This window comes from Carlito syrichta, unplaced genomic scaffold (genome assembly GCF_000164805.1).
Source record: "Carlito syrichta isolate Samal-C Ts95f unplaced genomic scaffold, Tarsius_syrichta-2.0.1 Scaffold82277, whole genome shotgun sequence".
NCBI classification, from domain to species: Eukaryota; Metazoa; Chordata; class Mammalia; order Primates; family Tarsiidae; genus Carlito; species Carlito syrichta.
The window spans coordinates 308,617-333,541 of NW_007026373.1; the positions used below are offsets into that span (position 1 = coordinate 308,617).

Below are 24,925 nucleotides of genomic sequence, written 5' to 3' on the forward strand. Positions count from 1 at the left end.
GCGGACTCAGGCAATCCACTCACCTCAGCCTCCCAAAGGCGCGGGATTACAGGCTGAGCCACCGAACCCGGCAATGATGTTTTCTATGTATTATTTTTAGTTTGCCATAATTAGAAGTGTCTGGAGGCTGATGGTAACCAGTTTGAGCACCTCTTGTAATTGTAGAAGTCAAATGTGTCTTGTATTCATCTACAATTTTAATACAGTTTTTTTCTTTCTTAAAATGAATACATATTTTTGGCACCCTCTATATTTAATTACTCTAGAAAATTCTGGGTTATATCTTAATTTGGTGTTTGGTCAAAGGACCAAAGACTTTAAAAAAAGAAATCATATTTTTTTAAACTTAGATTTTTAATCTTTTATTTTCCAACAAGTCCAAAAATTTGAAAAAAATTCTTGCTATTTTAAATAACTTACCGATGATATCTTGTTGCCTTTCAGATTGAGGACTTGTAAAGATTTTAACTTCTTCCCAAACCATACTGGAATATGCTCAATTTCATTTCCTGCAAGGTTTAGCTTCTGTAGATTACACATATTTTCTATGCCTTCAATTTTGCTGGAAACCAAAGATAAAACAAAATTTAGCAAGTACAATAATAGAGTCCCTTCATTTTATTTTTAGAATAAACAGCCTTGGTTCCATGTAAGATTGCTTTTCATAATTATAATTTACCAATGCTTTTCATAAATGAGAACAAAGAAAAATGTCTAAAACCAAATTTACCAGAACAGCTAAACTGTCAACCCTTCATTATTATGCCTAGGAATCCTACCCATCTTACTATTAGTCATGAAGACTCCATAACAGAAGGGTGTGTCCATGACAATTTCACTGACTACTGTGAAGAGTACTAGCAGACTGCCAAGGGAGAGCTGGAAAACTCAATAGCACACTGTGCTGTGTGCTACAGTCCCAGCCAAGGGAAGATATCCTTAATTATTGCCTTAAGTCATCACAAAAAGATCAGTTATACCAGCAGGATATGGGAAGCCCTAGAGTGATAGTGTTCATAAATACAAGTAATTTAATTAGAATATTTGAATTAATAAAAATTTATCATACATATTGATGAATTTTGGCTGATGAAGTTCTTTCCAAGTTACTTCCAACTTGTCAATTTAATTCCTTGGTCAATTTTTTAAACTGCACAGATCCTTCTAAGCTTCTCTCTATACTGGTCAAGTATTTCTAAGCTTCTCTATTTTTTTACCTTGCTGAAATCATTTTCATCAGAATTGATTTTTAAACAAATGTTATATTAAGAGTTTGATTCATAAATTATTTTTAAATTTCATCTTTGTCTCATTAGAACATCTGCCACTGCAGAAGTTTTGTTTTAGTCATTTTTTTGGCTATCATATTTACTATGTCCAACTTGCAGGGAAAGCATGCAGATATTAAGATTTTCAAGATTTGATTTTTATATCATTTTATCTATAACCAATTTTCTATATGTATTTTAGCCATTGTCAATTTTAGTATGTTTATTTCTCATAGTAATATTTATTATGAATTGGAAACAAGATTCAAAGTATTTATATTTCCTGTGGCAATGAACAAAGAACATTAGGATAAAAACTGAGGATCTGGCCAGGCTCGGTGGCTCAGCCTGTAATCCCGTGCTTTGGAAGGCCGAGGTGAGTGAATTGCCTGAGCCCGCGAGACCCGCCAGGGCAACTTGGCGAGACCTCATCTCTACAATAAATCAGAAAAACTAGCCCAGCGTGGTAGCACACGCCTGTAGTTCCGGTTACTTGTGAGGCTGAGGCAGAAGGATAGCTGGAGCCCAGCAGGTCGAGGCTGCGGTGGCCAGGAGTATGCCACTGCACTCCAGTCTGCGCGACAGAGTGAGACTCCAACTCAAAAAAACAACAAAACAAAAAACAGAGGATCAAAACAGGTTAAAATATCTTGGGGATCAAAACGGCCGGGTTAAAACATTCTACTTTCATGTCAATATTCTTTTTTTTTTTTTTTTTTGAGTTGGAGTCTCACTCTGTTGCCCAGACTAGAGTACAGAGGCATGCTCATGGCCACCACGTCATCAACTTGCTGGGCTCCAGCGATCCTTCTGCCTCAGCCTTCCAAGAAGCTGGGACTACAGGCATGCACTACCATGCCCGGCTAATTTTTTAAAATTTTATTGTAGAGATGAGGTCTTGCCAAATTGCCCGGACTGTTCTCAAACCTGTGCACTCAGGCAATCCACTAGCCTCGGCCTCCCAAAGTGCTGGGATTACTGGCTGAGCCACCGAGCCAGGCCATCAACATCCTTAATGTAAGAAGACAGTATAAATCATAGACAATATCTGGGAAAACTTCCTGTCAAAAATGAAATTTGGGGAGACACCTCTTATCAACAAGGGTGCCTGAATAGAGCATATTTGTATACTTAACCCTTAACTGTACCCCACAATATCATTTAAAAAAATATTGATTAAAATAAAATAAAATTTTTTTAAAAAATGAAATTAAGGCCAGATGCAATGGCTCATGCCTGTAGTCCCAACGCTATGGGAGGCCCAATCAAGAGGATTGCTTGAGCCCAGGAGTTCAAGACCAGCCTAGGCAACATAAAACCTCATCTTTACAAAAAATTAGGCAGGCATGGTGGCATGCACATGTAGTCCCAGTTACTCAGGAGGTGAGTAAAGAGGACTACTTGAGCCCAGAAGGTCAAGGGTATGGTGAGCCATAATTGTGTCACTGCACTCCGGTCTGGGCAACAAAGTGAGACCCTGACTCAAAAATGAGTAAAGATAAAATTTGATGTTCAAAACAATGTACTTCCTTCTTTGATAATGTTAGATATTATTTTGTACTTTAGTAATAACAAAACATAAAAGCAGTTACCATATGTGAAGGGCTATACTATCAATGAATAAAGATCAAATACCTTCTGTTTCAAAGGAATCTTTCAGTAATGGAGGTAATATTAATCAACTTCTCTGACAAAGAAGACCCTGCAATGCTACCTAAAGATTTTGTTCTATAACTCACCTGATTTTGTTATATGATAAGTTGAGTTCACGTATTTTTAACAGCTTGTCCATCTTCTCAATCTTCCCTATTAGATTATAGCTGAGATTCAGTACTTCAAGTTTAATACATTTTTCCAAATTTTCAATATACTAATTGAAAACAAATGAATAAATATTTTACATAACAGATGCCTTGACATAAAGCACAATATTTAAGTATGTACATCTGAGGATATTTTGATCAGGCATAAGAAAACAATAAAACAAAGAACTGAGTACCACATGTTCTCACTCATAAGTGGACCCTGAACATTTATCATAATACCATAAGAAAGGGATTGGCAGTAGCCAGAAACTGCCAGGGAAGTGGAGGGAGCAACATAACATTAATAAGGGTATACCTAGGCAAAGTGGGGACCAAAGGGAGGCCCAAATTTTACCTGTACAATGACCGCTTGTATATGCAATCCTTAAAACAAATCCTTAAAACACATCCACATCCTTAAAACAAAATAAAATTAAAAAAAAAAAACAGAAAAAGAAAATAATAAACCCTCACTGATGTCCTGGACAATCCCTTGGCGTAGCTCTCCTTGACCAGGAGTAGCAACTCTCCTCAAGCCGCCAACTCTCCTTTGTCCCTCAGCAGATGACAACAATTCCTACATGCTAAGAAGCACAAGGCCACCCAACAAGAACTCCTCCACTACTGTTCCCTCTACCTCAACTTTTTTATGCCTCTCCATCTTCCTCTCTTCATTTCTTCCAAGAGATAGTGCTATGATTTTAATATCCTCTCCAAAACTCATATTGAAATGAGTTAACTGTGATTATGACAGTGTTGAGAGGTGGGCCTTATAAAAGGTGATTAGGCCATGAAGGTTCTGCCTTCTTGAGTACATTAATGCCATTATCTCAGGAGTGGATTTGTTATCGTGGGAGTTCAGCTTCCTTTTTCTCTCTTTGTCTTACACACTCTTGCTTTCTCACTCTGCCTCCATATGTTATGCAGCAAGAAGGCCCTTACCAGTGTGGCCCCTCGGTCTTGGACTTCCCAGCCTCCAGAACTGTGATCCAGAGAAATTTCTTTTCTTTATAAATTACCCAGAATGCTATTCTGTTATAGCAGAAGAAAATGAACTAAGACAGAAAATTTTCTCCTTTTCATAGTCAAACTAGGTACTTATGCTATTGGGATCTCTCTCACCTCTTCCTCCAACACCCTTGCATATTCAGCCTCTTTCTCCCTCCTGGGTCTTACCCTCAAGTTTAAAAGCAGTCATTTTTCAACATATATTTATTATGCACTTACTACATATGAGGCATGGCACCAGGAAATGGGAATACGGGCATGATCTAGACAATTTTTCCCTGCTGCACAGAGCTTCCAATCGACATGCTCAAGTTTCTTCTATATAAAACAAATCACCTAGCATGAAACTTGTTATCCTACCAAGCCATCATCTTATCTACCAATGTTAACACCAATGTTCTCACAAGAGTTCTCTACATTTGTTTATTCTGCCTTCTATTCACTCCTGTTCTACAGTTGAGTATACCTCATCCAAATGCTTAGAACCAGAAGTTTTCAGATTTTTGGATTTTTAAAATTTTGGAATATTTGCATTTTAGTAACTGGTCAAGCATCACAAATCCAAAACTCCCAAATGCTCCAATGAGCATTTCCTTTGAGCTGGTGCTCAAAAAGTTTTTGATTCTGGAGCATTTCAGATTTTCAGATTTGGGATGCTAAATCTATATTAGTAAGGCAATATATCTTCTATCACACCAGTGCTTTCAAATTGTTCTCTCCTAGGTTACCATTCATTCATCCATGGATATTTATCAGACATGGGTTATGTGCCAGGAGCTGTTTCAGGTACTGGAAATAAAGTAGTAAATAAGGAAAACAAAGTTCGTATTCTCATTCATAGGGAAAGACAATAAACAAACACATAAGCAAACAAGAGATTTCAAACAGTGAACAATACTAACAAGAAAGTAAACACAACATCTTGTGACAGAATGCAAGGTACCAAGAGGGCAAATTTTGTGTTATGCCCACTGCTATAGCACTACTGCGTGGCTTATAGTGGGTGCTAAATAAATGCATTTAACTTAAAGAATGAGACAGCATGACTGAAGAGAGGGGACTAATTGTAATTGGGTGGTAAGATAAGGCCTCAAAGAGGAAGCACACTGAGTTGAGACCTTAATATCAACAAGCCAGCTGTGTGAACATCTGGGGACAGAGAACATCTGGGGCTGAGATGAAAAAACAAAAACAAAAAAACGTACAGGTTCCCAAAGAATGGATTTGGTGGGTTCAAGAAACAGAAGGACTTTCTAATTGCCAAATTCAAATGATTTCTAAATTTTCTTCTTATCTGACTATCCTGTGACATTTAATGTCATCCTTTCCTGCCTAAAGCCCCCTCCTTTGGCCTCCATTCGTCTATACTTGGGTCTTCTCCTGTCCTGATAACAGCTTCAGTCTGTTTCATTGGGTTGGCCTCTCCCATGTACTCTCTCTGGTTCTCCCTATTTCTCCTCTGAGTTCTAAGCAGTTTTCACACTAAGCCCTAAATTCCCAGAAATCAGCAATGAAGCTTATTTACCTCTATATCTATTCCCCCAGTCTAGTCTAACAGAATGCCTGGCATTTAATACCCACACAGTAGCTATTTACTAATTTAATATTTAATTTTTGCAACATTTAAATTCCAACATGTTTTCTTTTCCCACTTTAATTACTCAAGTAAGACCTGGATATATTCTAGCAGAAATTTCAAACACAACATAAAAAGCTTTTCATCAAGTCCCTCAAATTCCCCCAATTCCATTGCTTAAAGGTAGTCATTGTTAAGAGGCTGGTGTATATACATCCAGATCTTTCTATTCATTTATATTCACATACACACACATTAAAAAAACCCAGAATTTAAAAAAATATTTTGAGATCATGCTAAATAAAATGTTTTAGAATTTGTTTTTGTTTCACTGAATCCACTATGGATATTTTTCCATGTCCACACAGGGAAATAGAGCTCTAACTCATTAAAAAAAAACAACTTCATAGTATTCCATGGTACCATAATTTATTAATCAACCCTCTATGGACAGATATTTAGTTATTCTGTTTCCTGTTTAATACACATTAAATATTAATATATTGACATTTTTGTATACATGTGCAAATAATACCAGCAAAATAGACATCAAGGAGAATTGTTGAGTTGGTGAGTATAAATTAAATTGCTGAATCAAAGAATAAGTACACTCAAAATTTTGATAAACACTACCAAACCATCTTTCTAAAGTGCTGTACTAATCTATATGTCCACTTAAAAACATATGGGAATACTCATTTCCCACAACTTTCTGAATATTGAAACAATCTTTTCAAGTCTTGTTTATTAGATGTACAAGATAAAAAATGGTATCAAACTATTGTTTTATTTCACATTTCCTTGAAATTAATGCATTGAATGCATTTTCATATTAATATTGGCCACTTACAGACTTTTTGAAATGCCTGTTCATATCCTCTGCTTGTTTTTCACTGAGTTGTTATTCTCCTTCTCTCTTACTAAACTGCAGGAGATCTTTATTTTATGTAGATGCTGCTAAATATGTTGCAAACACACACGCCAGTTTGGTTTTTTCCTTTAAACTTTTAAAAATATGTCTTTCATTAAACACAACTTTTTTTTTTTTTTTGAGTTGTAGTCTCACTCTGTCGCCCAGACTGGAGTGCAGTGGCCGCTCCCAGGCACCGCAGCCTCGACCTGCTGGGCTCCGGTGATCCTTCCGCCTCAGCCTTCCAAGTAGCTGTAACTATAGGCGCGCGCTACCACGCCCGGCTAATTTTTGATTTATTGTAGAGATGAGGTCTCCCAAGTTGCCCAGGCGGGTCTTGAACCCGCGGGCTCGGGCAATCCACTCACCTCGGCCTCCCAAAGCGCAAGATTACAGGCTGAGCCACTGAGCCCGGCCTAAAGACAACTTTTAAATCTTTATGTAAGCTAAATCTGTCAATATTTTTCGTGATATCAGTGATTAATTTAAAAAAACTATTCAGGACATGAATGGAAAATTCTCCAAAGGTATAGACACCTTTAAAAAAAAGCTGAAATTCTGGAAATGAAATAATCATTTAGGAAATTATAATGTTTGATTAAGAAGGTCTTCCCCACTCTAAGATTTAAAAAATATTCTCCTACTTTCCCAATATTTTTGTAGCATTTCTGCTGTTTTTTTTGTTGTTGTTGCTGTTTTTATTGTTTTGCTTTGTCTTTATTTATTCTTCACTCTTCAAGAATTAATTTTTGCGAATAACATGTGGTTAGAATCTAAGTTTTATTTTTTCTAGTTAAAGAAATTACATTGTCTATTATATGTGTTCATGTTGTACGGTTTATGAATAAAGTAGTAAACACTCTAGAGCAGGCATGTCCAATCTGTGGCCCAGAGGCCACATGTGACCCAGGACAGCTAGCAATGCGGCCCCACAAAATCTTTTAACATTATGTGATTTTTAGCATTTATATTCTTTGTGACTGCATGCATAGTTCCGTTTTTGAAGTTCACAATCATGCCTTATTCATGACATTGATTTTTGGCAGCACATACATTTGTGAGCAGTTGTTTTCGATTATGAAGCACACAAAGAGCAAAATTCAAACAAACATTTCTGACAAGCACCTTGAGAACTCACTAAGAATTGTGACCATTTCCATCAAACCAGACACTGATAAGTTAGTTTTATAAAAACAAGATCAAATTTACCACTAGTTTTATATTGTTATTTTTCTAAACTTTACAATACAAAATATTTTTTTGTCTTATTATGTAAGTATACTAACTATTATATAATTAATGTGCAGCCCAAGACAATTCCTCTTTACTTGGTGCAGCCCAGGGACGACAAAGGGTTACCGTGTGGCCCAGGGAAGCCAAAAGCTTGGACACCCCTGCTCTACCGCAAGGATTAGAAACTTTTTCTATAGAAGGTCAGATAGTATTTTTGGTTTTGCGGGTCATATAGTATCTGTGGCAACTACTAAGCATTGCTAGTGTAATGCAAAAATAGCTATAAACAATAGGTGGACAAATAAGTGTGGGTGTGTTCCAATAAAACTTTATTGCAGGCCCATACTGGCTTGCAAGCTGTAGTTCCAATCCCTTCTCTAGAGAAAGTCAATAATGTATAGCATATTGGGTAATAGAAACTTATACATTTGGTGATGTTATACTTCTAATTTAGAACTTTCACTGGAAACAACAGAAAATCTGCTACAAATCAGTTGATATTATGATGAGACACTAGTCTTTGGGGATTTTTTTTTTTTTGTAGTTTTAAAGCACAGAAAAATTTAAAATAATGTCTATACTCAAAAATTGTCGTCAACCTACCCTAAATTTCTTGCCACCATCTTTAGAAAGTGAAAGATTCAGAGATTTGACTAAGGCCAAATTGTCCTGTTTAGTAAGTTTTTTAATGAGGGCCTCTGTAATATACCGAACTCCTGCATGTGACTCAGCTCCTGAAATTACAGAAACAGACCATTATCAGTAGAGGAAGACATGAATATCATGAAAAACAAATTGTTCTGATGCTATATAACAAAAAGATGTCTAAGTCATGCAAATATTTTAAAAACTGGGTATTTTTAACCACATTGTTTTAATAATATTTTACTTTATAGCATTTCACAATAATGACAATGATAACAGTTAAACTTTATAAATATGATCAATATGCCAAGCTTTGTGCTAAATGCTTTACATTTTGAAAACTTGGCCTGGTGTAGTGGCTCATGCCTGTAATCCCAAGGCATGAGGCCAAGGCAGGAGGATTGCTTGAGCCCAGGAATTCGAAACCAGCCTGAGCAACATAATAAGACCTTGTCTCCACAAAAATTTTTAAAAATTAGCCCAGCTTGGTGGTGTACTCCTGTAGTCTCAGCTACTCAGTAGGCTGAGGTGGAAGAATCATCTAAGCCCAGGAGTTCAAGGCTGAGATCATATCCTCCAGTTTGGGGGACAGAGTGAGACCCTGACTCAAAAAAAAATTAATTTGTACAACAAACCTTTAAGATAGAAATTATTAATATCCTCATTTATTTTTAAAAAATCATCTGTGCAAGCTCTTATAAAAGCTAATAAGGTACAAATCCAAGGAACTGAACCTAGGCAGATGAATACAAAAACTTGCACTTTCAACCACATGCAACACTGAATGTTTTATCAATACTTTCATGTTAGATTTTTTTTTTTTTGAGTTGGAGTCTCACTCTGTCGCCCAGACTGGAATGCAGTGGCCACTCTCAGCCACCGCAGCCTCGACCTGCTGGGCTCCAGTGATCCTTCTACCTCAGCCTTCCAAGTAGCCGGAATTACAGGCATCCGCTACCACGGCCGGCTGATTTTTTGATTTATTGTAGAGATGAGATCTCGCTGTCCAGGCGGGTCTCGAACCCGCGGGCTCAGGCAATCCACTCACCTCAGCTTCCCAAAGGCACGAGATTACAGGCTGAGCCACCGAGCCCATTTCATGTTAGATTTTAAAAATTAACCAGCACTATTTAGTTGTTCATTTTTAAAAATTCAAATCTAAAGTTCAGAAACACTGGAATTCTTAAAAATCCTCTTTTTTTATAGTGAGAAACTAAATTTGTTGCTCTTTTAAGAAGAGAGGCTCACAACATATTTTACAGAGATAAGGTACTAACTTGATGAACAGCACATCCCATCTTATGACCTTCCTGGATATTGCTATCAAATCTTGTTAAAGCCATATTACATTTCATAAAAGTAGCCCATAAAAAGAAAATTGCCTCTTGGTTCTTGCTTTATGAGTCAGAGAAAACTAATCCTGGATTCAGATCCAGGTTGTGGGCCAAAGATTCTATGATTATTTATAAGTTAATATTAAACATTTTGATTCAAATAAAATAATCTTTTCTTTAACTTTGCCTTTTCTAAGATATAAATTTATTAATATTCTAAAATATTACTCATATTAGAAATCACAGTGTACAACTGACAGAAAAAATATAGTATAAACTCAATGCTGTTAATGTTTATTAATAAAACCTTGGAAAATAAAAGAAGGCAGGAGTCGCAATTTTAACATCAGACAAAACAACCTTCAAGCTATGAAAAATTTAAAAAGATATGAAAGGACATTACATATTGATAAAAGATTCAATCCATCAACAAGAAATATTCATCCTAAATACACACACACACACACACACACACACACACACATATGCACCCAACACAGGAGCACCCAGATTTGTAAGGCAACTACTAAGTAAACTGAAAAAGGATACTGACTCTAATGCTATCATAACTGGAGACTTAAATGCCCAACTAACAAGCCTAGATAGATCATTGAGGCAAAAAAATCAATAAGGAGATCCAGAACCTTAACTTGACACTCCATCCAACAACCACAGAATATACATTCTATGCATCACCACATAGAACATACTCCAAGATCAACCACATTCTTGATCATAAATCAAGTATAAACAAATTCCATAAGATTGAAATACTACCATGCACCTTCTCAAACCAAGAGAAATAAAAATAAATACTGCCATCAACAAAATCCCCCCCAAACTCACAAAGACATGGACACTAAACAGCATGATGCTGAACAACCCCTGGGTCAACATAGAAATCAAAACAGAAATTAAATGATTCTTGGAAACAAGTGAAAACAAAGACACATCTTACCAATATCTCTGGGATGCCAGGAAAACAGTACTAAGAGGGGAATTTGCATCTCTGCAAACACACATCAAGAAAATAAAAAGATCACAAGTCAACAGCCTAACAAATCACCTATGGGAGCTGAAAAGGCAAGACCACCAAAACCCTAACTTCAGTAGAAGAATCCAGATCACCAAAGTAAATGCTCCAAAACATAGAAGACAAAAATATCATAGAAAAAAAATCAGTGAAACAAAAAGCTGGTTCTTTGAAAGGATGCACAAAATTGATGGACTCCTAGCCATACTGACCAAGAAAAAGAGACAAAAAGCCCAAATAAATACAATCAGAAATGCAAAAGATCAAGTCACAACCACCCCAAAGAAATATAAAAGATTATCAGAGATTACAATGCACACCTCTATGGAAACACATTCAAAAACCTAAACAAGATGAGGGACTTTCTGACGTCACACAAAAGAAGAAACAGTGACCCTAAATAGAGTAAAAACAACCCAGGAAATAGACTTTGTCATAAGAAAATTACCTACAAAAAAACTCTGGACCAGACAGCTTTCCAGCAGAATTCTACAAAACATACAAGGAGGAGCTAATACCAATCCTATTGGAAGTATTCCAGGTTGGGCATGATGGCTCAGCCTGTAATCCCAGCACTTTGGAAAGCTGAGGCGAGAGGATTGCCTGAGCCCAAGGGTTCAGATCAGCCTGGGAAATTTGGTGAGACCTTGTCTCTATAATAAATCACAAAAACTAGCCAGGCATAGTGGCATGCATCTGTAGTTCCAGGTACTTGGAAGTCTGAGGTGGAAGGATAACCTAAGCCCAGCAGGTCGAGGCTGCAGTGGCCATGAGCATGCCACTGCATTCCAGCCTAGATGACAAGAGTGAGACTCCAACTCAAAAAAACCAAAAGAAAGTATTCCAGCCAATAGAGAAAGAACTCTTCCCAAGTCATTTTATGAAGCTAACATTACACTGATATCCAAATCAGGCAGATTCAACAAAGAAAGAGAATGACAGGCCAATATCCCTGTTGAAGCAAAAATTCCCAACAAGAATCTAGCAAATTGAATCCAATAACACATCTCAAAAGTTATCCACCATGACCAGGTAGGCTTCATCCCCAGGATGCAGGGCTGGTTCAACATCTGCAAGACCATAAACATAATTAAACACATCAACAGATGTAAAAACAAGAAACACATGATTATATCATTAGACACAGAAAAAGCTTTTGATAAAATCTAGCATTCTTACTTGATAAAAACCCACAAACACCTAGGTATAGAGGGAACATACCCCAAAATAGTAAAAGCCATCTACAATAAACCAACAGCCAACATATTACTAAATGGACAGAAATTAGAAACATTTCCCCTGAAAACCGGAATAAGACAAGGCTGCCCAATCTCACTCCTCCTGTTCAACATACTGTTGGAAGTCCTAGCTAGAGCAATCAGACAAGAGAAGGCTATCAGGGGCATTCAAATAGGAAAAGAGGAAGTTAAGCTATCCTTCTTTGCAGATGATAAGATCCTATACCTGGAAAACCCAAGAGAATCTGTCAAAAATCTCCTTGCACTGATAAAGGACTATGGCAAAGTCTCAGGGCATAAAACCAACATGCAAAAGACAGTCGTATTTTTATACACCACCAACAAACAGGCAGAGAACCAAATAAAAAGTACAATCCTATTCACAAAAGTCACACACAAAAAATGAAATACCTTGGCATCTTTCTAACCAGAAAAGTGAGAGACCTTTACAATGATAACTACAAAACACTGCTCAAAGAAATCAAAGAAGACACAAACAAATGAAATAATATTCCATGCTCATGGACTGGAAAAATCAACATTGTTAAGATGTCCAGCCTACCCAAGGCTATCTACAGATTCAACACAATACAAATTAAATTACCATCATCATTCTTCTCAGAACTGAAAACAATACAAAAATTCATATGGAAAAAAAAAAATGACCACAAATAGTTAAAAGAATCCTCAGCAAAATAAACAAAGTGACATGTATCACACTCCCAGACTTTAAATTTTATTATAAGGCTACAATAATCAAAACAGCCTGGTTTTGGTACAAGAACAGGCAAATAGAACAATGGTACAGGACAGAGATTCTGGAAGCAAAACCTCAATTTCTCAGCCAACTCATCTTCAACAAAGTCTCCACCAACAACCACTGGGGAGAGGAGAATCTATTAGGTAAATGGTGCTAGGAAAACTGGCAGACCATATACAGAAGAATGAAGCAAGACCCCGACCTATCACTATACACAAAAAACCAACTCCAAATGGATCAAAGACCTAAACATAAAACCTCAAACCATAAGAATCTTAGAAAACACAGGAGACACTCTTACAAAAATTGGAATAGGCAACCAATTCCTTATCAAAATTTCAGATGCCCAATGTCACAAGAGATAACATAGACAAGTGGGACCTCATCAAACTGAAAAGCTCTGCAAAGCAAAAGGAACCATTAAGAGGGAGATAGTCCACAGAATGAGAAAATGTGCTTGCCAACTGTATATCTGACAAAGACCTAACATCTAGGATCTACAAGGAATTTAAATGGCCAAAAGGAAAAAAACAAACAGACCCATTAAGAAATGGACAAAAGACACGAACAGACATTTCTCAAAAGAAGATATATGAGCAGCCAACAGACACATTAAAAAATGCTCAGCCTCACTGATCATCAGAGAAATGCAAATCAAAACCACATTGAGATATCACCTAACTCTAGTAAGAATGGTTATCATTAATAAAACACACAACAATAGATGCTAGCGAAGATGCGGAGAAAAGGGAATGCTTCTACACAGTTGGTGGGAGTGCAAACTAATTCAACCTCTATGGAAAACAGTGTGGCAATTTCTTTTTTTTTTTTTTGAGTTGGAGTCTCACTCTGTCACCCAGACTGGAGTGCAGTAGCCGCTCCCGGCCACCGCAGCCTCGACCTGCTGGGCTCCTGCGATCCTTCCGCCTCAGCCTTCCAAGTAGCTGGAATTACAGGCATGCGCTACCATACCCAGTTGATTTTTTTGATTTATTGTAGAGATGCGGTCTCGCTGCCCAGGCAGTTCTCGAACCCGCAGGCTCAGGCAATCCACTCACCTCAGCCTCCAAAAGGCGCAAGATTACAGACTGAGCCACCGAGCCCGGCGGCAATTTCTAAAAGAACTAGAAATTGACCTTCCATATGACCCAGCAATCCTCCTTCTGGGAATATACCCAGAGGAACTCAAAATCATTCTACAAAAAAGATACCTACGTACACCTTTATTGCCTAACTATTCACAACAGCAAAAACACAGAACCAATCATGCTACCCATCAGAAGTACACTGGATAAAAAAAAAGTGATAGATATACATGATAGAATATTACACAGCCATAAAGAAGAACAAAATTATGGACTTCACAGCATCTTGGATGGATTTGACATCTATCATATTCAGTGATCTATCACAGAAACAAAGAACCGAATACCACACATTCTCACTCATAAGTATACCCTGAAAACCTATACTACAAAAAAGGGATTGGCAGTAGCGGGACACTGCCAGAGGAGGGGGCAGCACCTAATATCAATAAGGGTGCCTGATCCTAATCAAGGTGAAGTGAGGTCCAATGGGAGGCCCAAAACTTCACCTGTACCTAAACCACTTATATGCATAATCCTGACTTGTACCCCACAACTTTAAAATTAAATTAAATTAAATTAAATTTAATTTTTAAAAAAATCCTGAGGGAACTGAGGCTTCTGGTGAGGGTGAAGATGTATGAAAGGATTTGGGGAGGGGAGTTTCTGTGACAGATCACTGAGAGTGATAGACTCTAAATAACATATTCAGCTCAATAGAGTTTGATGGTTGTTATTTCATGACTTAGCAAAGAATAATGCACTTCTGAAAATATATTCCTATATTAGCATAATGCTTTTAAGAAAAAAATTAAAACCCTGGTGGAACATACACATGTCCCATAAGTAAAAATCAGTCTGTTCACACATAAGTAGTATGCTAATAAGCTGACTAGCACAGCCCAAGAGTGGATAACATTTTTTATACTGAATTAAGGCACTCCACTCAAAAGTGAACAGATCTGTCCTCCCCCTATCCAAAGAGGATGGCAAATTTTGGATATGAGTTTTAAGACACTCTACTACCACAAGAAATAAAACTTCCTTTTTCTGGAAACTCCCCTCCCCAAATCCTTTCAGACATCTTCACCCTCACCCAGAAACCTCAGTTCCCTCACTGTCCTTATACCATTTCTGTCGAGAAGAACAAAAGATTAAGTTAGTACCAGTAGAGGTATTACATTTGAACCAAAAACGTAAGGTCAAAATTTTCTATCTCTACTTGAGTATGTGATCAGACCAGTTCTTAAACCAAAAAGTAATACCTTTATGGTCTTGGTAGTCCAAAAACATAACGTTTTTGTCTGAAATCTCAACTTGCTCATGCCACTGTCCTCCAGAATGAAAAGGCAGAGTTTCTGATTCAATCAAAGGTGAAAGCGACCTTGATCTCATATTGGATGTAAGAGATGATGGTCTAGGAGTGTGAGATGACAGTGGCATCTTTGCTTTGGAGAGTATTTTTTGTTGAGGACCTTTCTTCATTGCAAGAACACAGCCAGATGTCCATCAAAACCTGTAAGAGTTTTCAGTATAGTCAACAAGGTTAATTATTAAGAGCTATCAACTTATTTCTAGAACTTTCAAGAATACAAAGTTATAAACACAGAGCCTATGGATGCTAGGACTCAGTACTCCAAGCTAACGGCATTTCATAATAATAATGATGATAACAGTTAAACTTTTAAAATATGAGCTGTGTGCCAAGCTTTGTGCTAAATGCTTTACATTTTAAAAACTTGGCCAGGTGTCATGGCTCATGCCTGTAATCCCAACAAGTTGGGAGGCCAAAGCAGGAGGATTGTTTGACTTCACACATCACTGATTGCCTCACCAGAGAGAGAAGAGAGCTCCAGAGAGGGTCTAGCATTGACACATGCTCCAGTCAGAAGTGTTATTTGGTATTTCTGTTCTGAGTTTATTGGATGAAACTAGTCACAAGGTCCCTTTCACACAAGGTGTTCTAGAATGCAGGAAGCTGGGAAAATTTGGCAACCAGAAGTATTTAATACTGATGAGTACTCTCTCCTTCCTGAAACAGTTTCTTTCTTTGGCTTTTGGGACACTACACTTTCCTGGTATCCTCCTGCCTCCTTAGCCATTCGCTGATCTCCTTTGCTGGCATTTATTCCTCTGTGTAGCCTAATTTAAATGTCAGTGCTTCTCAAGGCTTCCCTCTAGTTTCTCTCTAATCTTATCTTGGACAATCTAATGCATACCCACGGCACCCAATGCCATGTGTATACTGAATTTATATCTTTAACTCAAGCTTTCTCTGAGCTCCAGACTCCTATTCCCAACTGCTTATTTGACACCTCATTGGTATCCTAAACTCATTTATCATTTACTCTATTTCTCCTATCACCTTCCTCTGGTGCTCCCTAACTAGTGAACAGCACTCACTGGAATAAGACAGAAACCTGGCAGTTATTCTTGATTCCTCCCTCTTCTCTTATCCCATACCCAGTAAGTCACCAAGTTCTGTTAATTCTAACTCCCAAATAGCTCTCAAATTAGTCTACTTCTTTCCATCTTCACTGTCATCCAGTCTGATCCAAGCCCACATCAATCTACTATAATAGCTTCTAACTGATCTGTCTACAAGCTCTCTTGCCTTCCTCCTCCATCACTACATTAAAGTCAGATAGCCAAAGTGATCTACTTAAAAAGCAAATTGAGCAGTCTGTAATGAATGAAATATTTACCATGACCTACAACGTCCCCCACTATTTGACCCTATCTCTCCAGACTCACCTATGTCATTCATTCCCTCAACTGTGGGCTCCAGTCACACTGGTCTCCTCACATAATTCCTTCTGCCTCAAATTCTTGATCCCATTCTATTTACCATGTTAATTCTTAGTATTCCTTCTGAGATCAGTTCATCTACTGCTTCCTCAGGAAGGCTTCCAGTGTAGGGCAGAAGTGAGATCCCCAGTTCTAAACTCTCGATCAATCAATTTGTATTTTTTTCCTCAATCAATCACAGTTTGCAATGATAAATGTATGTTATTTTGCTTAACACTTGTCTCCCTTCTGAACTATAAACTCCATGAGAACTTCTGTTACTGTGCCTCTAGTTTAGCACAGTGCCTGGCACCTAGCAGAAACTCAATAAATATTTGTTAAATGAATGAACAAATGGAATTCTCTTCCACTCATTCCTCTCCCTCACCTACCAAGATAATTATTCTATCTCTAAAATATTTTGAAATTCATCTCTATCCATATTCATAGCTATTACCCCAGATCCAATATTTATATCTTGCCTAGACTATGATGATACTCTCTGAACAAACTTCTTTCTAATCCTCTATCTTGCCTTAAATTCATCCTCCACATTTGACCCACTCATGTCATGAAAACAAAAGGGGTTTGATGGTTCCCATTGCTGTAAATCTAAACATTTCAGTACCACACAAAGGACTCATCACAAACAGGTCCAACTTTCTGCCCTAATCTCTTACCTCACTCCACCAAGCACCCTATACTCCATTTTATCATTAGTTTACTCAATGATATGCCATACAGCCTACAGTGTAGTAGGCTACACCATACATGCTTTGTGTAAGTACACTCTATGATGTTCACACAATGGCAAAATTGCCTAACCATTTTTCACAGCAAATCTTGTCATTAAGAGACATATGATTGTATGTTAAGTTAAACTATATTTGGCCTGTGGATGCCTCTATACTTTGAGTGTCTACATAGTGAACTGCAACCTAACTTAATACATTAACTAACTGAAAGTCTGACTTAGGAGTATGTTTTTATAACAAATAGCTGAGTCTCAGTCAATCACAACAGGCAAGCTTTAGCCAATCATGGGCAGTCTACTGATCAGACCACGTTCAAATAAGGTAAACACTGAGCTATAACAAATCAAGCTATTTCTGTATCTCACTTCCCTTTTCTATTCATAAATGCTGCCTGCACACATTGCAGAATGGAGCTCTCTGAACCTCTTCTGGTTCTGAAGGCGGCCCAATTTCTGAACTGTTCTTTGCTCAATTTTAAAGTTAATATGTTCAAAATTTTTCTTTTAACATATTTATTTGGTCTTCCTCTAGTTTCCCTATCGCACAGCTTTTAGGACCTTTGGAATCTTCAGAGTGGTAAGAATGTATTTTTTATGCTCTTGACTCCTAGATAGCCTCAGGATGGAGGCTAGTCATCAGAAAGACAAAGGTGTGATTAGAGGGTTGGGACTCTCAGCTCCACCCCACAACCTGCAGGGAGGAGAGGGGGGGAAAAGTTAATTTGATCACCAATTGCCTACATAATGAAGCCTCCATAAAAATTCAAAATGACAGGGTCTGGTGAGCTTCCAGATAGCCGAACACATGGAAGTGTTAGAAATGGCATGGAAGTTTCATGCCTCTTCTTTCATACCTTTTCCTATCTAGCTATTTATCTGTAGCCTTTGTAATATTCATTATAATAAATGGTAAGTGTAAGTAGCATTTCCCTGAATTCTGTGAGACACTCTAGCAAATTAATCAAATCCAAGAGGGGAGTAGTGGGAGTCCCAATTTATAGTTGGTTGGTCAGAAGTACAAGTGACAATTTACCACTTGTGATGGGCATCTGAAATAGGTGATAGTTTTGTGAGACTGAGTCCTTAACTTGTGGGATCTGATATCTCTATCTCCAGGTAGATAGTGTCAGAATTGAATTGAATAACAGGACAGCCAGCTGGTGTCCACTGGAAAAGTGTTTGGTGTGTGGTAAAACAACCCTCACATATCTGGTGTCAAAAATATTGCAATGTGTGGTTTGTGACAGTAGGAAAAACATTTTGGGCTTTTCCTATCTCTATTAACATAAAATATACCCTCACAGGTATATGGGTATTATTTTACAGGTTGTGATTATGAAGAAACTTATTTTTTAAATGGTTAGAGCTGTTGGAGCTGGGAAATAATACTCCAAAGTGAAGGCCTCAGAAACAGCCTCAAAAGCAGTTTCTCTCTGGTCTCCTCCTGTTCCCTGGTCTCTAGCCTCTCATTCTCCAACAAGGCAAGCCATAGACACTAGGATCTTCCGTCCCCAAGGTGGCTCATACAAACCAGAACCCCTTTTCGAAAACAGCCAAAAAAACCTAAAAATACTACTCTATTCTTTGCCCCCTGCCACTTTTCTGTATAACGACTGGCCTTAAAGAAATTAAGACCCTCATTCCATAAGGACCTTATCCCATACCCAGGAAGAAGGAATGCTGAACAGAGAGGCCAAGAAAAATCTGGACAGACAGGCCTTGTTGAGTTTCCCCACTCAGTCTATTAGCATAGATCATACCTTCTTTGTCCAATCATATTTCTACATAGCTATCCATACTTCACTGATGCTATCCATAAAAATGGACAGTGTTCCCTGTATCTTTTGAATCTTCATTCTATAGGTGCCCATGTCACATAAAGCTATGATCAAATAAATCTGTTATGCTTTTCTCTTGGAAACTTGTCTTTGTTACAGGGGTGTCAGTCATGACATTTATGATGGGAAAGAAAAGGATGACCCTCGTTCCTCCTCTACAGAGCAAATATAGTATATAAAAGAGAACTTCTGTTAATATAATCCACTAATATAGTCAATCAATTAACCAGCATTTCACAGATATAATACCCTTAATGACCATATAGTCATTCTAGGAATGCTTATCTTCCCCAAAACATTTTTGGAATTCCTCTTTGGGTTCTGCTTTCAGAACTAATTTATAAGTCTTACAAGACAATCAGACTCATCACTTCAGCCACACTTTTTTCTTTTCCCAGTCTGATTACTAACCTTATTCAGTAAACCTGACTCCAAATGAATTCTGGCTACTTTCAAAATTTATCCTCTCAGAAAAGATGATGATTGAAATTAATTTTAAAGAATATAATGCTAGTGGTTAATATTTACTGAGGGCTTACCACATACCAAATATTGTTATATTTAGCTGGGCACAGTGCACACCTGTAGTCCCAGCTATTCAGGAAGGTGAGGAAGGAGATAACTTTACGCCTAGGAGTTTCAGGCTACTTTGTGCTATGATCTCACTTGTGAATAGCCACTGTTCTTCAGCCTGGGCCACATGGAGAGATCCTGCCTCTAAAAAGCAAACAAATAAATACTGTGATAAGCTCTTTACGTGTATCATCACATTGAAAGGATTAAATGCAACAATTTTATGAGATAGGTGTCATTTAGATTGAAGATGTTACAGATGAAGATGTTAAATAATTTGTCTAAGGTTCCTTAACTAACTGGTTAAGCCAAAACCTGAGTCCTGACCTGATTCCAAAACGCATGTCCTTCATATCATATAGTTGACTGAGTTTTCTGAAGTCTAGATTGTTTTATTCTCGAGGGTCTAGTATGATGCTTCACACAAAACATCATAGATAAAAGCCACTAAATGATTTGTATTAATGGATGGCATACACTATAAAAACAATTCCTGAAGGAAAATCAGAAATTTTTATATGAAGACAGGACCACTGAGCTCAAGCTCTGGCCTTCTAAGGTAACTGGCTTGAAAGGGAAAAATAAAAACCTGTCACATTTTTTGTTTTTAAAAAGTTAATTATTATTTCACAAACATAAGCTACAATATGATCAACTGCCTCCTACTTTACTACAGGTTGAGCACCCCAAATCTGAAAATCCAAAATACTTAAATATAAATAAATTAATTCAAATATTCCAAAATCTGAAAAAATTCAACATCCAAAACACTTCTGGTACCAAGCATTTCGGTTAAGGGATACTCAACTTGTATTTTAAACTGCTATTTTAAATGTTTGTACTTTTTCTTTTATTTTCTCGTATCAAACTATCCATAGAGGTCAGAAAAACTTTCCCCTCAAGTCATAACTTTTGGGTCTTATGTCACACCCTTTTGCCATGGCAAAAAGTCTCTCAGTGATATTGTGAAATGTACGTTTAGTCTTATCTCCTTTTCCTAAGTGTATTTTTGTATGCTAATGAATTAACTGGTGGCTGGCCACCCCTAAGTAAGCCCAGATTAGAGGGTTGGGACTCTCAGCCCCTCTCTCCAAACTTCTGGAGAGGGGAAAGAGGCTGAAGGTAGAGTTGACTGCCAGTAGTCAATGATATAATCAATCATGCCTACTAACGAAGCTTCCATAAAAGACTGGAGCTTCTGGATAACTGAACACATGGAGGTTCCTGGAGAGCAATCCACCCAAAACAAGCATGGAAGCTACACGCCCCTTCCCACTTACCTTGTTCTACATACCTTTTCAACTGTATCCTATGTAATATTCTTTATAATAAACCAGTAAATGTGCTTCCCTGAGTTGTGAGCTGCTCTGGAAAATTAATCAAATCTGAGGAGAAGGTTGTGAGAACTGTGATTTACAGCCAGTCAGAAGCACAGGTAAAACAACCTGGGACTTGTGACTGTCATCAGAAGTTGGTGGCAGTCTTGTGGGACTGAGCTCTCAATCCGAGGGATCTGACACACCTCCAGGTAGATAATGGCAGAACTGAACTGAATTAGAGGACACCCAACTGGTGTCCACCACTGCAGAATTAGTTGCTCGCTTAATATGTGTGTGTGTGGGGGGGGGGTGCTATAGAAACGTGTTGTGAGAGTATAGTGGGAGAAAATGAGTTTATATTACTGATTCAGTGTCAGGCTGTGCTGGCATTCTCCTTCTAAATAGCTATAATACTTTCAAATTTGAGGAGAGCTAAGAGGCACGTGTTTAGAAAAGCAAAATTTTACTCCTGGGTTTAATGGATGAATAGATGACACCATAGTATGCAGTTTTCATAAAGGCAAGAAATGGACACCATACTATGTAATTTTTAATAGACATTTAATAGGTATTTAATAGACACCATAGTATGTAGCTTTTATGAAGGCAAAACATTTAAGAGATAAAAGAGTGGAGGGACAGGACCTTGTCCTACTTTTATATGTCCTTCTCCATCTCTAACATGATAACAGATTATAAAATTGGAATAATAATGTGTGCCACATGCTACAGAGATATACTTTATATTTTAAAAATTGTATTTTTTTTAAAAAAAACATCCAATATTTTTATACAATGCAATTATTTTTGTATCCTGCATCTTAGTCTTCTCTCCAAATTCTCAAAACACAGAACCATCCAGAATTCCTCTAGAGAAAGAGGAAGGGGAGGAGAGGGAGAGGAAGGAGGAAGGGGGGAGAGGAAGAGGAATGAGAAGGGGGAAAAAGGAGCAGAGGAGGAAGGGAAGAAGGAGGGGGTAGAATGGGGAAAAAAAAAAAAGAATTCCTCTCATAACATCCTAATGACCAAGAGCCCTTGGCCTCACTAGACTATCCCGAGGCCCCTTGTTACCTCTCCTGATTTAGTAAAATGCAGGCTTACTCATTCACAGACTTAAACCCTGAGTTACCATAGCTCCTGTAAAGCCTGGATATTGAAACAACAGATATGTGTATTCTGTCTCATATAATACATAATCCAGGGAACTGGGCTTAGGTGTTTACAGCCTTTTTGAATTGCTGACAATATTTCAGACTACTGCCTGCAGGTGGTAAACTTTGAACTACAATTTTAAGGGAGAGATGAGGATGCAATTTGACCCTAGGATGTTGCTTGCAATCACAGGAACAAAGGTCAAGCAACAGAAAAGAGAAGACAGCTGAGAGGTGGGGCTAGAGTGAGTGAAGGGTCAGGATAAAGAAATAACAGTTCAGAGCTGGAGTCACATCTTAAAGGCCCAGAAGATGGTCTGCAGAGCAAGAGAATGCCGTGATAATCAGAATCACATGACCAATCAACAAAACACTTCCCATCCTGCCACCCACAAACCCAGATACTCGCCCTGATCTAACAATCTTGCCCATCACAGCTTGGCAGAGACGGCAAACTCCGTCTCTGTCCAGCCTTTCCTGACAGCACTAACTTCCCATCGTCCCCAACCTCCAAATGAGGCAGACCTCCTTCCATCTCCCTACAGACCACCCTAACATGCAAATGCCTATTCCCATTTTTTAACCCCCACATCCCTCTCCACATTTCCTCCCTTAGCCCTTTAACTGCATCTCAGTACTTTCCCTCCAGCTCTACTTCATCTCATGCCCTCTGACCTACTGAAATACTCTCACTCTTTAACCTTCTCTGGTCCTTCCCACCGTCCTGATGCTCACTCCTCTTCAGTCTCCAGCCACTTTTCTTTCCAAAGCCAACTCCCTCATCCTGCGCTGCCCACCTCGGCTTCTCATCCTTCTTCATCCCATTCTGCTAGTCAAGTTTTCCCACAAGTTCTGTCCCTGTTCCCTAACACCGAATGCGTCTTCCCCACTTCTCTATGGTTCTTTCTAGGACCCTGCCTCAACACTTCTACATCTATCCAGACTTCCCAAACTGCTTATCTCTTGTCATCCCTGCAAATACCCTGACTTCCTAAAGCAGTCCAGTACTCTGGCCTCCAATTATTCCCCTCCCCAAACAAAATACTCTAATTCTACCCATTCCTCTTCATACCAAGTTTGCTACCTCCTTGCCTTTCCACCCATGTCCTTCTCCATCCTATTAACAGTCTGCTTTCCCCTCTCCCATTCTACTCAGATAGCCTAAAACACAAGCTTCCCATCCCTTTCCATTTGAGCAGTGGAAAAAACATCGCGATAGGTGTATTGCATCAAACGGAGAGTCCTTTGAAGGTGACCGAAGTTTAAACATGTAAAAATACACAATTTTTAATAAATAGATTCCGTGTTTTGGGGGGTCCTCCATATAAGATCAGACTTATCATCCTCATTTACAAGTAGCAGTGTATCATTAACAATGAAGAGCTTTGATTGTGGAACCAGACAGCCTGAGTTCAAATCCGGACTTTCCACCTGCTAACTGTGTGACCTCAGGCAAGTTACTTAACTAACCTCTCTGCTCCTCATTGCTCTCACTTTTTAAATGGAAGTGATAACCTCATACACGTTATTTTAAATTCTACCAGTTAATAGTGCAAAGTACTTAGGACTCTATATCAGGCCGGGCGCAGTGGCTCAAGCCTGTAATCCCAACACTTTGGGAGGCCGAGGTGAAAGGACTGCCTGAACTCCGGTTCAAGAACAGCCTGGGCAACTTGGCGACACCTCATCTTACAATCAATCAAAAATTAGCCCGGCGTGGTTGCGCGCGCCTGTAGTTCCGGCAACTTGGGAGGCCGAGGCAGAAGACCGCCTGCGTCCAGCCGGTCGACACTGGGGCGGCCGTGGACGTGCCACAGCACTCCAGCCTGGGCGACGGTGGAGTGAGACTCCGACTCCAAAAAACAAAAACAAAACAAAACTCTATCAGACTCACAGCGAACACTCGAAAGTGATCAGCAATTATTTTTACAAATGAGGAAACGTGCTCAGTAAGGTTAAGAAACATGCCCAGAGTCGCAAAGTGCGTTAAGTAACCCAAGTCTCGCAGGCTTCAAAATTCACCCTAGACCATTATATAACGAAGTACTGCCCTTCTCCTTCCTTTGAGCCTGTGGTCCCAATAGCCTCTCAGTCTCCGCGTACTGTTTCGTGCGACACCCAAGCCGCCCTCGGTCCCGGGCATCCCCACAGACCACTGGCTCGCCCAGCCCTCCCTCCTCCTCCAGCGGCGGGACCCCGTCCTCCTCGGCGCAGCGCCCCGCCATCCACACCTCCCCACGCTCCAGTCCTCTGGCCCGGTCGCCCCGCCAAGCCCACCTCTTCTCACCCTAGCCGCGCTCCCTCACCCTCACCCGCCTCCCCTCGCCAGTTCCGGGCCCTCCCATCCTTCCCATCCAATCCCAATTCCCAGGCACACGCCCCCGCCCCGAGTGCATCCCAAGCCGGCCCACCCCACGCTCGGTCCAGGCCCTCCCGCCTCTGCCGCCGGTCCCCACCGCGCGGTCCGGACGCCGGAGGACGGCCTCGATCGGGCCTGGCACCCACCTCCGAGTGAGCAGCCGCGTGCTACGAGGCGTAGCGGGAGGCCCTGGGATTCTTCCCCTCAGGCGCCTAGCGGCGCGACGGCCATTTTGTTGTGTTGTGCCGG

General features: G+C 39.1%; 1 protein-coding gene across 1 annotated transcript in view; it reads right to left on the reverse strand.

Moving 5' to 3' along the window:
- The window catches only part of CNTRL (centriolin), a 90,104-nt gene extending 74,692 nt beyond the window's left edge, over positions 1-15,412 (reverse strand). Inside the window, exons 1-4 of the mRNA XM_021711246.1 lie at positions 15,161-15,412; positions 8,404-8,534; positions 3,008-3,138; positions 421-562 (exon numbers count right to left, since the gene is read on the reverse strand). Coding sequence (XP_021566921.1) covers positions 421-562; positions 3,008-3,138; positions 8,404-8,534; positions 15,161-15,380 — 624 coding nt within the window. The 5' untranslated portion in view covers positions 15,381-15,412. The remainder of the gene's footprint in view (positions 1-420; positions 563-3,007; positions 3,139-8,403; positions 8,535-15,160) is intronic.
- Between the last annotated feature and the right edge of the window lie 9,513 nt (positions 15,413-24,925).